Here is a 13,664-nt window from a genome sequence, read left to right on the forward strand (position 1 = left end):
TGTGGCCATCTCGGAGACGTGGATAGAGCAGGAACAGGAATGGTTGTTGCAGGTTCCAGGGTTTAGGTGTTTCAGTAAGTGCAGGGAAGGTGGTAAAAGAGGGGGAGGTGTGGCATTGTTAGTCAAGGACAGTATTACGGTGGCAGAAAGGACATTTGATGAGGACTCGTCTACTGAGGTAGTTTGGGCTGAGGTTAGAAACAGGAAAGGAGAGGTCACCCTGTTGGGAGTTTTTATAGACCTCCGAAAAGTTCCAGAGATGTAGAGGAAAGGATTGCAAAGATGGTTCTGGATAGGAGCAAAAGTAACAGGGTAGTTGTTATGGGGGACTTTAACTTTACAAATATTGACTGGAAAAGCTATAGTTCGAGTACTTTAGAGGGGTCAGTTTTTGTCCAATGTGTGCAGGAAGGCTTCCTGACACAGTATGTAGATAGACCAACAACAGGCGAGGCCACATTGGATTTGGTACTGGGTAATGAACCAGGCCAGGTGTTAGATTTGGAGGTAGGTGAGCACTTTGGTGATAGTGACCACAATTTGATTACGTTTACCTTAGCAATGGAAAGGGATAGGTATATACTGAAGGGCAAGAGTTATAGCTGGGGGAAAGGAAATTATGATGCGATTAGGCGAGATTTAGGTGGCATAGGTTGGGGAAGGAAACTGCAGGGAATGGGCACAATTGTAATGTGGAGCTTGTTCAAGGAACAGCTACTACGCGTCCTCGATAAATATGCACCTGTCAGGAAGCAGTCGTGTGAGGGAACCATGGTTTACTAAAGAGGTTGAATCGCTTGTAAAGAGGAACAAGGAGACTTATGTTAAGATGAGACATGAAGGCCCAGTTAGGACGCTTGAGAGTTACAAGTTAGCCAGGAAGGACCTAAAGAAAGAGTTAAGAAGAGCCAGGAGGGGACATGAGAAGTCTTCATAGAATCATAGAAATCCTACGGTACAGAAAGAGGCCATTCGGCCCATCGAGTCTGCACCGACCACGATCCCACCCAGGCCCTACCCCCATATCCCTACATATTTACCCACTAATCCCTCTAACCTATGCATCTCAGGACACTAAGGGCAATTTATTTTAGCATGGCCAATCAACCTAACCCGCACATCTTTGGACTGTGGGAGGAAACCGGAGCACCCGGAGGAAACCTACGCAGACACGAGGAGAATGTGCAAATTCCACACAGACAGTGACCCAAGCCAGGAATCGAACCCAGGTCACTGGAGCTGTGAAGCAGCAGTGCTAACCACTGTGCTACCGTGCCGCCTGGGCAGGTAGGATCAAGGAAAACTCTAAAGCTTTCTATAGGTATGTCAGGAGTAAAAGAATGACTAGGGTAAGATTAGGGCCAGTCAAGGATAGTAGTGGGAAGTTGTGCGTGGAGTCTGAAGAGATAGGAGAGGCACTAAATGAATATTTTTTGTCGGTATTCACACAGGAGAGGGACAGTGTTGTCGAGGGGAGTACTGAGATGCAGGCTGTTGGACTGGACAGAATTGAGGTTCATAAGGAGGAGGTGTTAGCAATTCTGGAAAGGGTAAAAATAGATAAGTCCCCTGGGCCGGATGGGATTTATCCTAAGATTCTCTGGGAGGCTAGAGAGGAGATTGCAGAGCTTTTGACTTTGATCTTTGGGTCGTCATTGTCTACAGGAACAGTGTCAGAAGACTGGAGGATAGCAAATGTTGTCCCCTTGTTCAAGAAGTGGAGTAGGGACAACCCTGGTAATTATAGACCGGTGAGCCTTACTTCTGTTGTGGGCAAAGTTTTGGAAAGGATTATGAGAGATAGGATTTATAATCATCTAGAAAGGAATAATTTAGGGATAGTCAGCACGGTTTTATGAAGGGTAGGTCGTGCCTCACAAACCTTATTGAATTCTTTGAGAAGGTAACCAAAGAGGTGGATGAGGGTAAAGCGGTTGATGTGGTGTATATGGATTTCAACAAAGTGTTTGATAAGGTTCCCCATGGTAAGCTATTGCAGAAAATGGATGATGGGGAGTGGGATAGCTTGATCTTGGTTTCAGATAAAGCTCGGCACAACATCGTGGGCCGAAGGGCCTATTCTGTGCTGTACTGTTCTATGTTCTTAAAATACGGACACATGGGATTGAGGGTGATTTAGTGGTTTGCATCAGGAATTGGCTAGCTGTAAGAAAACAGAGGGTGGTAGTTGATGGGAAATATTCATCCTGGAGTTCAGTTACTAGTGGTGTACCGCAAGGATCTGTTTTGGGGCCACTGCTGTTTGTCATTTTTATTAATGACCTGGATGAGGGCATAGAAGGATGGATTAGTAAATTTGCAGATGACACTAAACTCAGTGGAGTTGTAGACAGTGTGGAGGGAAGTGGCAGGTTACAGAGGGACATAGATAAGCTGCAGAGCTGGGCTGAGAGGTGGCAAATGGAGTTCAATGCGGAAAAGTGTGAGGTGATTCACTTTGGAAGGAGTAACAGGAATACAGGGTACTGGGCTAATGGAAAGATACTTGGTATTGTGGATGAACAGAGGGATCTGGGTGTCCATGTGCATAGATCCCTGAAAGTTGGCACCCAGGTTAATAGGGTTGTTAAGAAGGCATACAGTGTGTTAGCTTTTATTGGTAGAGGGATTGAGTTTTGGAGCCATGAGGTCATGCTGCAACTGCACAAAACTCTGGTGCGGCCGCACTTGGAGTATTGCATACAGTTCTGGTCGCCGCATTATAGGAAAGATGTGGAAGCGCTGGAAAGGGTGCAGAGGAGATTTACCAGGATGTTGCCTGGTATGGTGGGAAAATTGTATGAGGAAAGGCTGAGGGACTTGAGGTTGTTTTCGTTAGAGAGAGGAAGGTTAAGAGGTGACTTAATAGTGGCATACAAGATGATCAGAGGATTAGATAGGGTGGATAGTGAGAGCCTTTTTCCTCAGATGGTGATGGCTAACACGAGGGGACATAACTTTAAATTGAGGGGTGAGAGATATAGGATAGATGTTAGAGGTAGGTTCTTTACTCAGAGAGTCGTAAGGGCGTGGAATGCCCTGCCTGCAGCAGTAGTGGATTCGTCAACATTGAGCATTCAAATGGTTATTGGATAAACATATGGATGATATTGGAATACTCTAGATTAGAGGGGCTTTAGATTGGTTTCACTGGTCGGTGCAACATCGAGGGCTGAAGGGCCTGTACTGCGCTGTAATGTTCTATGTTCTATCTATATTCTGCACCCTCCCTCTTGCCTTCTCCCCTATGTACTCTATGAACAATATGTTTTGTCTTTAAAATGTGCAGGAAGCAATACTTTTCACTGTATCCCCCAATATGTGTGACAATAATAATAAATCAAATCACTGCTAAGGCCAGCATTTGTTGCCTGTTTGTTGAACTGAATGGCTTATTTGATTTGATTTATTATTGTCACATGTATTAACATACAGTGAAAAGTATTGTTTCTTGCATGCTATGCAGACAAAACACTGTCCATAGAGAAGGAAACGAGAGAGTGCAGAATGTAGTGTTACAGTCATAGCTAGGGTGTAGAGAACAATCAACTTAATGCGAGGTTAGTCCATTCAAAAGTCTAATAGCAGCAGGGAAGAAGCTGTTCTTCAGTCGGTTGGTGCGTAACCTCAGACTTTTGTATCTTTTTCCCAAAGAAAGAAGGTGGAAGAGAAAATGTCCGGGGTGCATGGGGTCCTTAATTATGCTGGCTGCTTTGCCAAGGCAACAGGAAATTAAGAGATGGGAGACTGGCCATTATGCTATTCAGAGGGCAGTTAAGAGTCAACCAAACTGCTGAGGCCAGACTGGGTAAGGACAACAGATTTCCATCCCCAAAGGACATCCGTGAACCAGATGGGTTTTTCCAACAGTTGTTTCCATGATCACCATGACTGAGACTAGGCCCGAGATTCTTCCAAAAAAATTCGAAGTGCCTGAATTCGCGTAAAAACTGGAGTAAATCTTTTTTAAGCGGGATTTTCAAAATGAATCTCCCACACTCTGTGCATCACAGAGTGCCCTAGCACGAATCTCAATAAAAATCAGGTGGCGGGGCATGTTCCCACTGGAGAGGCCGGCAGCATAGTGCTGAGTGGGCCACTGCGCATGCGCTGATCTGTCATAATGGAGATCGGAGCATGTGCAGTACCCTTGGACTCCCGGCCTCCCAATTGCTGGCCAGCTCAATCACTGGCCTGCACAGCAACTCCCTATCACTGCCCCTGACTCCGCCATGCCCTGATCGCTGGCCTCCTGGACATGTCTGGGCGAGCCCCTCCCCTATTCCCCAGCCCCGACACCACCCACCACCCCGATGGCCAGCTCCGATAACTGTTCACCCTCCCTCTGTCACTGAACCCAACTACAGAATGACAGTGGGACACCCTACCCCCACCGATTGCCCCCCCACAGGCCCCGCCCTCTTGGCACTGCCCAATGCCCATTGAGCAGTGCCAAGGTGCCCCCTGGAAATTTCCCCTTGGGCAGTTCCAAGGGGCCAGGCCGGCGCTACCAGCTGGCACCCCGTCTTACCCCCAACCTCCTGAAGGGCCTCCATGGCCTCCCTTCACTCCAGCGGGGTTGGGCTGCCAGCTCCCAGTTAGTGGGCAGTTGTTGTGACCCCCCACTGGAGTGAAACACTCCTGGCGGAGGCAGGAGGGTGTGGGGAGGGGGTGGAGAGAGGGAGAGGCTAGGGGGCCCGGACACTTCAGTCCCGGGCCCGCTAATAAGATTGAAATCAGAACTATAATATTCAACTCAGCTCCACACCGTTTTCTGGCATGGAGCTGACGATGCCAGAAATCCGGCGGCCAGAGATGGACGGAAGGCAGAAACCCACTACACGGACTCCACTTCTGTCGAGAATTGCCCCCAAACTTTCGATTCCAAATTTTATTGATTGGATTTAAATTCCATAAGCTGCTGCAGTGGGATTTGAATCCATGTCCCCAGGACATTAGCCTAAGCCTTTAGATTACACGTCCAGTGACATCACCACTACACCACCATCTCCTCTTGGCACCACAATGCATACAAGTCAGAACCCTGGGCAGGCAGTGTTGTGGGTCATGGTCTGCATGCTCAATCGGTGATCTTCATTGATATTATCAAAGATCACTGCTTTGGCTGTGCTGATATCAATCTTAGTGCTGTCTTTGTACTCAGACTAGATATGTCTGTGCAGTGACAAATGGTGTATTGCAAAGCAATTTCTCCCCCAGTATATTTCAAATAACAATTAGAAGGGATAAAAATAGTTATTTTTACATCTTAAAAATAAATCGTTGTCGTGATGTAATTACCTAATGATGTTCTAGCCGGTACTGCATCCTTGTTGATCCAAAATGATACCCAGGATAAAACAACAGTCAACGTGCAAGGGATGTAGGTCTGAATGGTGAAGTAGCCCATTCGTCTGCTGAGATCAAAGTACACGGACATCACAACGTAATCTCCTACAAAAAAAAAATGAACGTCGCAAATCAGTCCTCCGTCCATAATAAAACAACATTAGTGTTGATTTTGTGACCAGTGCTGAATGAACAATGCCAGCAGCTCATTACGCATACAGCTCTAAGGGTGGCACGGTGGCACAGTGATTAGCACTGCTGCCTCATAGTGCCAGGGACTCGGGTTCAATTCCTGGCTTGTCATGGCTGAGTCTGCACGTTCTCCCCGTGTCTGCATGAGTTTCCTCCGGGTGCTCTGGTTTCCTCCCACAGCCCAAAAGATGTGCTGATGAGGTGAATTGGCCATGCTAAACTCTCCCTCAGTGTACCCGGACAGGCGCCGGAGTGTGGCGACTAGGGGGTTTTCACAGTAAGGTAAAGACCAAATGTTGGAATCTGAAACAAAAACAGAAAATGCAGAAAACATTGAGTCTGGATGACCCTTGGGTTGGCTCTATTCTCTCTCCACAGATGCTGTCAGACCTGCTGAGTTTCCCTCGCATTTTCAGATGACAGTATCTTCATTGCAGTATTAATGCAAGCCTACTTGTGACACGAATAAATAAACTTTTAAATATACTTTGAATGAGCTTTGGTGAAACAACCAAAGATAATTCGGAAGCCATTTCAGTGCGCCACCCTCGACATGAGATGGTGGACCTCTAAGAGTAAGGCAACAACGGGATGCCTCTTCCACCAATCAGACTGAAGCATCCTCACTGTGACATGTAGCTTAAGCACAAGTTGTAATACGTAATTCAATGTAATCATATATAGAAAATGGAATAAAACAGAATGAAAAGATGGGATTAGTAAGAGAGAGAGAGATATTGAAAAGATATGGACAGCATTTTCCACGTGGTGGGGTTATCCGCCTCGCACCCAAAGAGTCAGCGGGAAATGCATCCCCACTGATCTACTGCCAATTAATGCTCCAAGGACTTTAGTTACCTGGAGATGGGACTTCTGTTCCTCACTCAGGAAGAAACCCTGATTCAGAGAGTTGCCGGCTTAGAAGTCCCAGCAGTGCCAGAGGTAACATTGGCCAGGACTAGGACTACAAACAGTCCCCATAATCAATGCGCCAGAGTCCAGGACCAAGTAAGGTGAGGGTGGTCACACACAGTGTAGGGAGGTCAAGCCCAGAGAGGCGAGGGGAAAGGGATGGGCTCTAGATAGAGAAGCTGGGAGTGAGGGAGTATCCATAAGGGACAGATCTTGTAGCTTGTGCCAAATGAGGAAAGGAAACCGTTGAGGGAGGCCAGAGTAGATGATTTGCCTAGTTTTCCTCCTGCTCCTGAACTCCTCCCAATAGCATCAAAATTGAGGCCGGGCAGAAAATGACCCTTCAGTGTTCAGTTATTACCCACTAGAGGGTCTCAATTGGAGCAAGGATGGGGCAGGCCTATTGTAAACTTGTGGACAGGTTGGGGTGGATGGGAGGGCAGTGAGTAGACCATCTGGAAGGTCTACAGGCTTCCTTACCTTTAAACCAGCAGGCCAAGGAACCATCAATTCTGCTCGTATGATTAGTAAAAAATTACTTCAATTTTAAGTTTAAAAATCTCCAGCAATAATTAAAATCTGAAGAACAAGACTCCACATTTGTAAAAATACATTTTCAGTACAAGATGGAGTTTGTTTGATAATAATTAAAACATATCACACAATTAAATATTGTTTGGGACCAGATCAGAAATCCCAAGGTTTATTAGGAAGTTAGCTTACACCTCAACTTTATTTGATTTTGGCATTAGTACAAGCATAAGGTGTTTCACTCCAGGTGTGATTCTACTGACCCACTAGGTAGTTGTCATCAAAACAAACTTGATTAAAGAATACAGTTAGTATATAACAAAAAGAATTAGCATAACTTTTGCCAATTAAAATACGTGAACATGACAAAGTCTAATTCTTAACAGCTATCTACCTCTATAGTTCCAATTTAAGCAATGTCCCCAAAGGCATAAATCCTACTTCAGAACCAATGGGCACCAAATAAACAGATATGCTGACTTGGATCCTAGATTTCCAGGCTTTTAATCTCTCTGGACAGATACAGAAATATACCTGTTTTCTGACTCCCATACAACAGTTTCCAGAGAAAGATCTACTTCAAGCAGCAGAACTTCAGGGGAAAAGACCTATTTTTTGGCAGATCCCAGTCTCCAAATCCAGAGACTGGGCGCTATTTCTTCTCTCTACAGTTCTCAAACAGCAACTGAGCTGGGTTTCTCTCTGTGAGCCTAGCCCCACCTTGTCACATGACATTACTTGTCAATCAACCTAATGAAGCCCCACTCTGAAAATCATTAAAATAATAGCCCTGCATCAGTCGAGATTAAAACAACCATTCCTACAATTAAGATTAATTATGCTGTTGCAGTAACAACATGGGCTGCCAGTTACAGACAAAATGGCAACGGTAATGAAGCAAATTGCTAAAACAAATCCTGCACAAGAAAGATCATACAAATACATTTCTTAAAGGCACAGTATCATCACAATATCCACTTCTGAATGCATAACCCCTAGCTTTTCCAGGTGCTGTCAATGGGGAATTGGAGGGTAAATTCCATATTTTCATGTCCTCCTTATGCTTTAATACTGAATCTCTCGACAAAGTATTAGTGGAGCAAAGCTTGTTAAAGAGCAGGAATCACAGAATCTTCGCTGTGCAAAGATTCAACCTAGTCTCACTCCTCTACCTAAACCCTATAACCTTGCGCATTTTTTCTTTCTGCAATCCAACTTGCTTTTGAGTACCTCAATCGAACCTGCCTCCATCACCCTACCTGGATCTTCATTCCAGACTCTAACCACTCTCTGGGTGAAAAAACTTCCTGACATCATTTTTACTCCTTTTGTCAAATATTTTAAATCTGTGCCCTTTAATTCTTGATGCTGTCTTGAGTGGGAAATGTTTCTCACTATTTAACCTATCCATTCCCCTTAGGATCTTGAATAACTCTACAAATCTCTTCTCAGGCATCTTTTCTCCAAGGAAAACACTCACAATCTCTCCAATCTACCCTCATAGCTACAATTCTTTTACTCTGGAATCATTCTTGTGAATCTCCAATGTCTTCCTTAAGTATGGTGTTTACAACCTGAACCCAGTACTCCAGATATTGCCGAACTACTGTCTTATACAAGTTCAACATGATCTCCTTACTTGCGTACTCAATGCCCCTTTTAATCTAGGATACTGTATGCTTTATTAACTGCTCTCTCAACATGCCCTGCCATCTTCAATGATTCATGTACCTATACACCAATATCCTGCTGTTCGTGCACCTCCTTTAGAATTTCTCCATTTATTTTCATACTGTTTCTTCATGTTCGTTCTGCTAAAATGAATCACCTCACACTTCTCTGCATTAAACTTCATCTGCCACTTGTCTAACCAATCCACCAACATGGCTATGCCCTCTTGAAGTGCAAGACTATCCTCATCACAATTGACAATGGTTCCAATCTTCGGACCATCTGATTTTTGAAATCAATCCCTGAACACCACAGTCTAGGTCATCAATATGCACCATGAAGAGCAAAGGTCTGAACAGTGATCTCTGGGGAACTCCATTACAAACCTCCTTCCAATCTGAAAAAAACAACTAGTTAACATGAATTGAACTGTTTCCTGTCACTCAATTTATTATTCAAGTGTCTCATTTCTTTTTTATTCCATGAGTTAGAATTTTGCCCACAAGTCTGTTGTGTGGCACCAAATCAAATGTCTTTTGAAAATCCATATACACCACATCAAACAACATTGCCCTCATCAACCTTCTGTTACCTCCTGAAAAAAACTTCAGCAAGTTAGTTAAACATGATTTTCCCTTAATGAATTTCCTAAATTATCCTGTACTTTCTTTTTTGTCTCCAACAATGGTTTCCAGAACTTTCCTCACCACTCAACTCAAACTGATTGGTCTGTAGTTGCCAGATTTATCCTTTTTGAACAAGGGTAGAATATTCACAATTCTCCAGTCCTCTGGTACCACTCTTGTGTATCAGGAAGACTTGAAGATTGTCACTAATGTCTTTGCCATTTCCACTCTCCCTTCCCTCAGTATCCTTAGATTCATCTCATCTGCTCCTTGCACATTATCTATTTTAAGTAAAGATAGCTTTTCTAAAACTTCTTCTTTCTCAATTTTAATTTCTTCTAGTGTATCAGTTACCCTCTCTCTCGCCTGGGCCTGGATAGCATCTTCTTGCTTTGTAAAGACAGATGCAAAGTATTTGTTAAATCCTTCCACTATTTCTCCCATCCCGACATGCAAGTCCCCCTTTGTGTCTCTAATCAGCCCCACTCTTTCTTTTACCACCCTTTTATTATTTATATGCTTGTAGAAGTCCTCGGAATTCCCATTTGTGTTAGCTGCCAGTCTCTTTTCGTGCTCTCTCCTTGCTTTTCTTAGTTTTTTTCACTTCCACTCCAGTCATTCTACATTCAGCCTGAATCTCCACTGCATTTCTAACTGACGTCTGTCGTATGCGTACTTCTTCCTTTTCATTCTCACCTCTATCTCTCTCGTCATCCAGGGCACTCTGCATTTATTTGTCCCAGCTTTCCCTTTCAAGGAAATATACCTTGACATCACCTGCAATACTTTTTCTCTGATGGTGGCCCATTGTTCAGCCATCGTTTTTTAGGCAACAATTGATTCCAACTCACTCGACTCCGACGCATTCTCATCCCATTGAAGTTGGCTTTCTCCCTATTAATTATTCTTGCTCTGGATTGCTCTCGTCCTTTTTCACGGCCAACCTAAACCTGATGATACAATAGTCACTGTCCCCTAGATACTCTCCCACTGATATTTGATCCACTTGGGCCAACTCGTTCTCCAGAGCCAGGTCCAACAGTGCCTGTCCACTTGTTGGACCAGAAACATATTGCTGCAGGAAACTATCTTGAATAAATTCCAGAAACTCACGCACATCTTGTCCCTTTGCACTATTCCTATCCCAGTCTATGTTTAGATAATTGAAGTCCCCCATTACAATTACTCTACAATTCTTGCACCTCTCTGTAATTTCTTTTATAAAATTGGTTCTCTACATCCTTCCATTAGTTGACAATCTCTATACGATATTGATCAATATTATTGCAGCTGTTTCATTCCTTACCTCTAGCCAGAGAGATTCCGCCCTTAACCCCTCTGGAACATCCTCGCTCTTCAGTACTGTAATGCCATCTTTAATCAATAATGTCAGTCCTCCCTTTACTTTCTTTCCCGTCTCTCTGAAACACCTTGTACCCAGGAATATTTAACACTTAGTATTGTCCTTCTTTGAGCCAGGTCTCTGTTTTGGCAATAATATCATAATTCTATTTGTCAACTCGTGCGCGTAGTTCACCAATCTGATTAACTACACACCATGCTTTCATATACATGCACATTAACCCTGATTTATGCTTCTTTACTTTCCTTTTTATCTGACCCCATCTAACGGTTCACTATTGCTGAGTCTAATTCGATCAAACGCTTCATGTATTCTGTTTACCTTGACACTACTCGCTGTCATATTCTCCTTATTGGTTAATGTGAATGTGTGTGTCTCAATCTTCTATATTCAGCCCGACACCCGTCATATGCTTCATCTTACTTTCTGTACCTTTCATCATTCAGGGACTTCCAGATTTCTTTATCCTACCTTTCCCCCTGTGGAAATGTACCTTAACTGTGACTGAACTATCTCCTCTTTAAAGGCAACCCATTGTTCTGTTACAGCTTTGTTTGGCTATCTTTAATTCCAATTTACCTGGGCAGATCCTTTCTCACTCCATTGAAGTTGGTTTTCTCCCAGATAATTAGTTTTTCCCCTGGATTGCTCTTTGTCCTTTGCCACTGCTAACTTAAACCATACGATATTCTGATCACTGCACTCCTAAATGTTCCCCTCCTGATACATAATTCAGTTGGCTCCGTTGGACAGCACGGTAGCACAGTGGTTAGCACTGCTGCCTCCCAGCTCCAGGGACCTGGGTTCGATTCCCAGCTTGGGTCACTGTCCATGTGAAGTTTGCACTTTCTCCCCGTGTCTGCGTGGGTTTCCTCCGGGTGCTCTGGTTTCTTCCCACAGTCCAAAGATGTGTGGGTTAGGTTGATTGGCCATGCTAACTTGTCCATAGTGTCCCGGGATTTGTAGGTTAGAGGGATTAGCGGGGTAAATGTCTGGGGTTGTGGGGATCGGACCTGTGGTGGGATTGTTGTCAGTGCAGACTTGATGGGCCGAATGGCCTCCTTCTGCACTGTAGGCTTTCTATGATTCTATGACTCCCCCTCAGAACCAGATTCAGCAATGCTTCCTTCCTCATTGGACTGAAAATAGCTTGATGTTGAAAATTCTCCTGAACACATTCTAGAAAGCCTGAGCCTCCCCACCCCTCTGACCCCTAAACTACTACTATTCAGTCTATATTAGGATCGCTAAAGCTCACCATTATACCCATATCAGAATTCTTGCACCTTTCTATAACTTCTTTGCAAGTTTGTTCGGTATTGTATATCAAAGCAGTTTTTAAAAAAAATATAGGCTCTATAGTTTGAAACACATTTTTCAAAGCATTAGCTTAATAACACTAACCAAGTTTGGCAATCAGTATGTGCTGAGTGAGTTAGTCTGAAGGAGATTAGTCATTAGCATCAGTGATCTAATTTGAGCTGGAAAAGTATAGCCTGAGTTTTCAATTCTTCTAATAACTAGTGACTCCTGCTGATAGTCCATGTGCATACAGGCCAGGTAGGGACAAGGTCAGGTTTGGCTTTGAGTCCCCATTTTCAGCCGAAAATCTCACTGACATTTATTTTCAAGCCTCACGCATGAGGCACAAGAATTTGACCAAAACCGAACAAACCATTACCTTGTGCGGCATTAATGGTTTCTGGAGAGGTGGTAGGTGAAGAGGACAGGCAGAAAGAAACAAACTGGTGATTAAAAATAAACAGCATCAAATGCTGAGAAGGTATAGATAACTCAAACACCAAAACAAAGGACTGGGGTAAAATTAACAATCTTACAATTTCGAAACATGACGCAAGAGATTTGAAGACACTCTCTTCAGGAGTGGAACAGGCTGTCTGAGAAAATAGTTAATGCTATTTCGAGAAAAGTTCATAAAAGCCTTATGTAAGTACCTGGTTAGAAATAGAGGATTGAAGATCATATGGACAAGTTTAAGCAAATATGATTAAAGTACTCCTGGACTATCACAGTTTCTGCGCTGCTGACAGCTTCAATACGTGATTTGCAGGGAAAAGAAAATCCAGTGCTGTACAATAGGGATGTAAAGATCAATATTCCAGACTTCAGTTTAATTACCTTTGTGGTGACAGAGAGAAACAAATTGCAATCCCTCGACAAAAGAGATTAAATATGAAAAGCCTACATTTGGATACATGGCAGGAGTGAGTTTGCTGGCTAAATCACCTTTCTGTTGTTTTCTTGTGTTGTGAAAGCCAACATGATATACAGAATGTCAAATAGTTTGCTGCAAAGTAAACCATAAGTACAAGCCTAGGAACTGAACATTATTGCACCCATTTTTTAAATTCATTCAGCCAGCATTTATTGCCCATCCATAGCTGACCTTGTTCAGAGGGCAGTTGAGAGTCAACCACATTGCTGTGGTTCTGCAGTCATATGGAGACCAGACCGGGTAAGGACGGCAGATTTCCTTCCCTAAAGGACATTAGTGAGTTTTTCCAACAATTGACAATGGTTTCATGGTCATCAGTCAATCCTTAATTCCAGGTATTTATTGAATTCAAATTCCACCATCTGCTGTGGTGGGATTCGAACCCGGGTCTCCAGAACATCAGCTGAGTGTCTGGATTAATAGTCTGGCGATAATACCATGAGGCTATCGCCTCCCCACCCATTTTATGGATGTAAAGTGGATGCTACAGGGAGCAATTTCAGGAATCACAATCCTGCGATTGGGGAATCTGAAAAATCTTTGACCTGATACTGGAACAAAGCATTTTTATTTTTCCAGTTATCAGAGCAGCTGAATAAAATTAGACTCTGCATATACCAAAAAGGGGCCTAACATTTGCTTTTGGATCTATCGGTGCAATTTGTTGCCTTGAACACAGCAGATGCAAGCCTGTTTTATTAAAAAAGTGATGGGTACAGCATAAATGGCACTGACAAAAATATAGGTCAAACATTGAAAACAAATTTTGATATGAAACCATAAG

At 43.5% G+C, this 13,664-nt stretch overlaps 1 protein-coding gene across 2 annotated transcripts in view; it reads right to left on the reverse strand.

The window, feature by feature from the left end:
• gabrg2 (gamma-aminobutyric acid type A receptor subunit gamma2) overlaps positions 1 to 13,664 on the reverse strand; it is a 127,575-nt gene that overhangs the window by 32,981 nt on the left and 80,930 nt on the right. For both annotated transcript variants that reach the window (XM_078231573.1, XM_078231574.1), the window contains exon 7: positions 5,302 to 5,454. In XM_078231573.1, the coding sequence (XP_078087699.1) occupies positions 5,302 to 5,454 (153 nt within the window). The remainder of the gene's footprint in view (positions 1 to 5,301; positions 5,455 to 13,664) is intronic.

Source organism: Mustelus asterias, chromosome 16 (genome assembly GCF_964213995.1).
Source record: "Mustelus asterias chromosome 16, sMusAst1.hap1.1, whole genome shotgun sequence".
Lineage (NCBI taxonomy): Eukaryota > Metazoa > Chordata > Chondrichthyes > Carcharhiniformes > Triakidae > Mustelus > Mustelus asterias.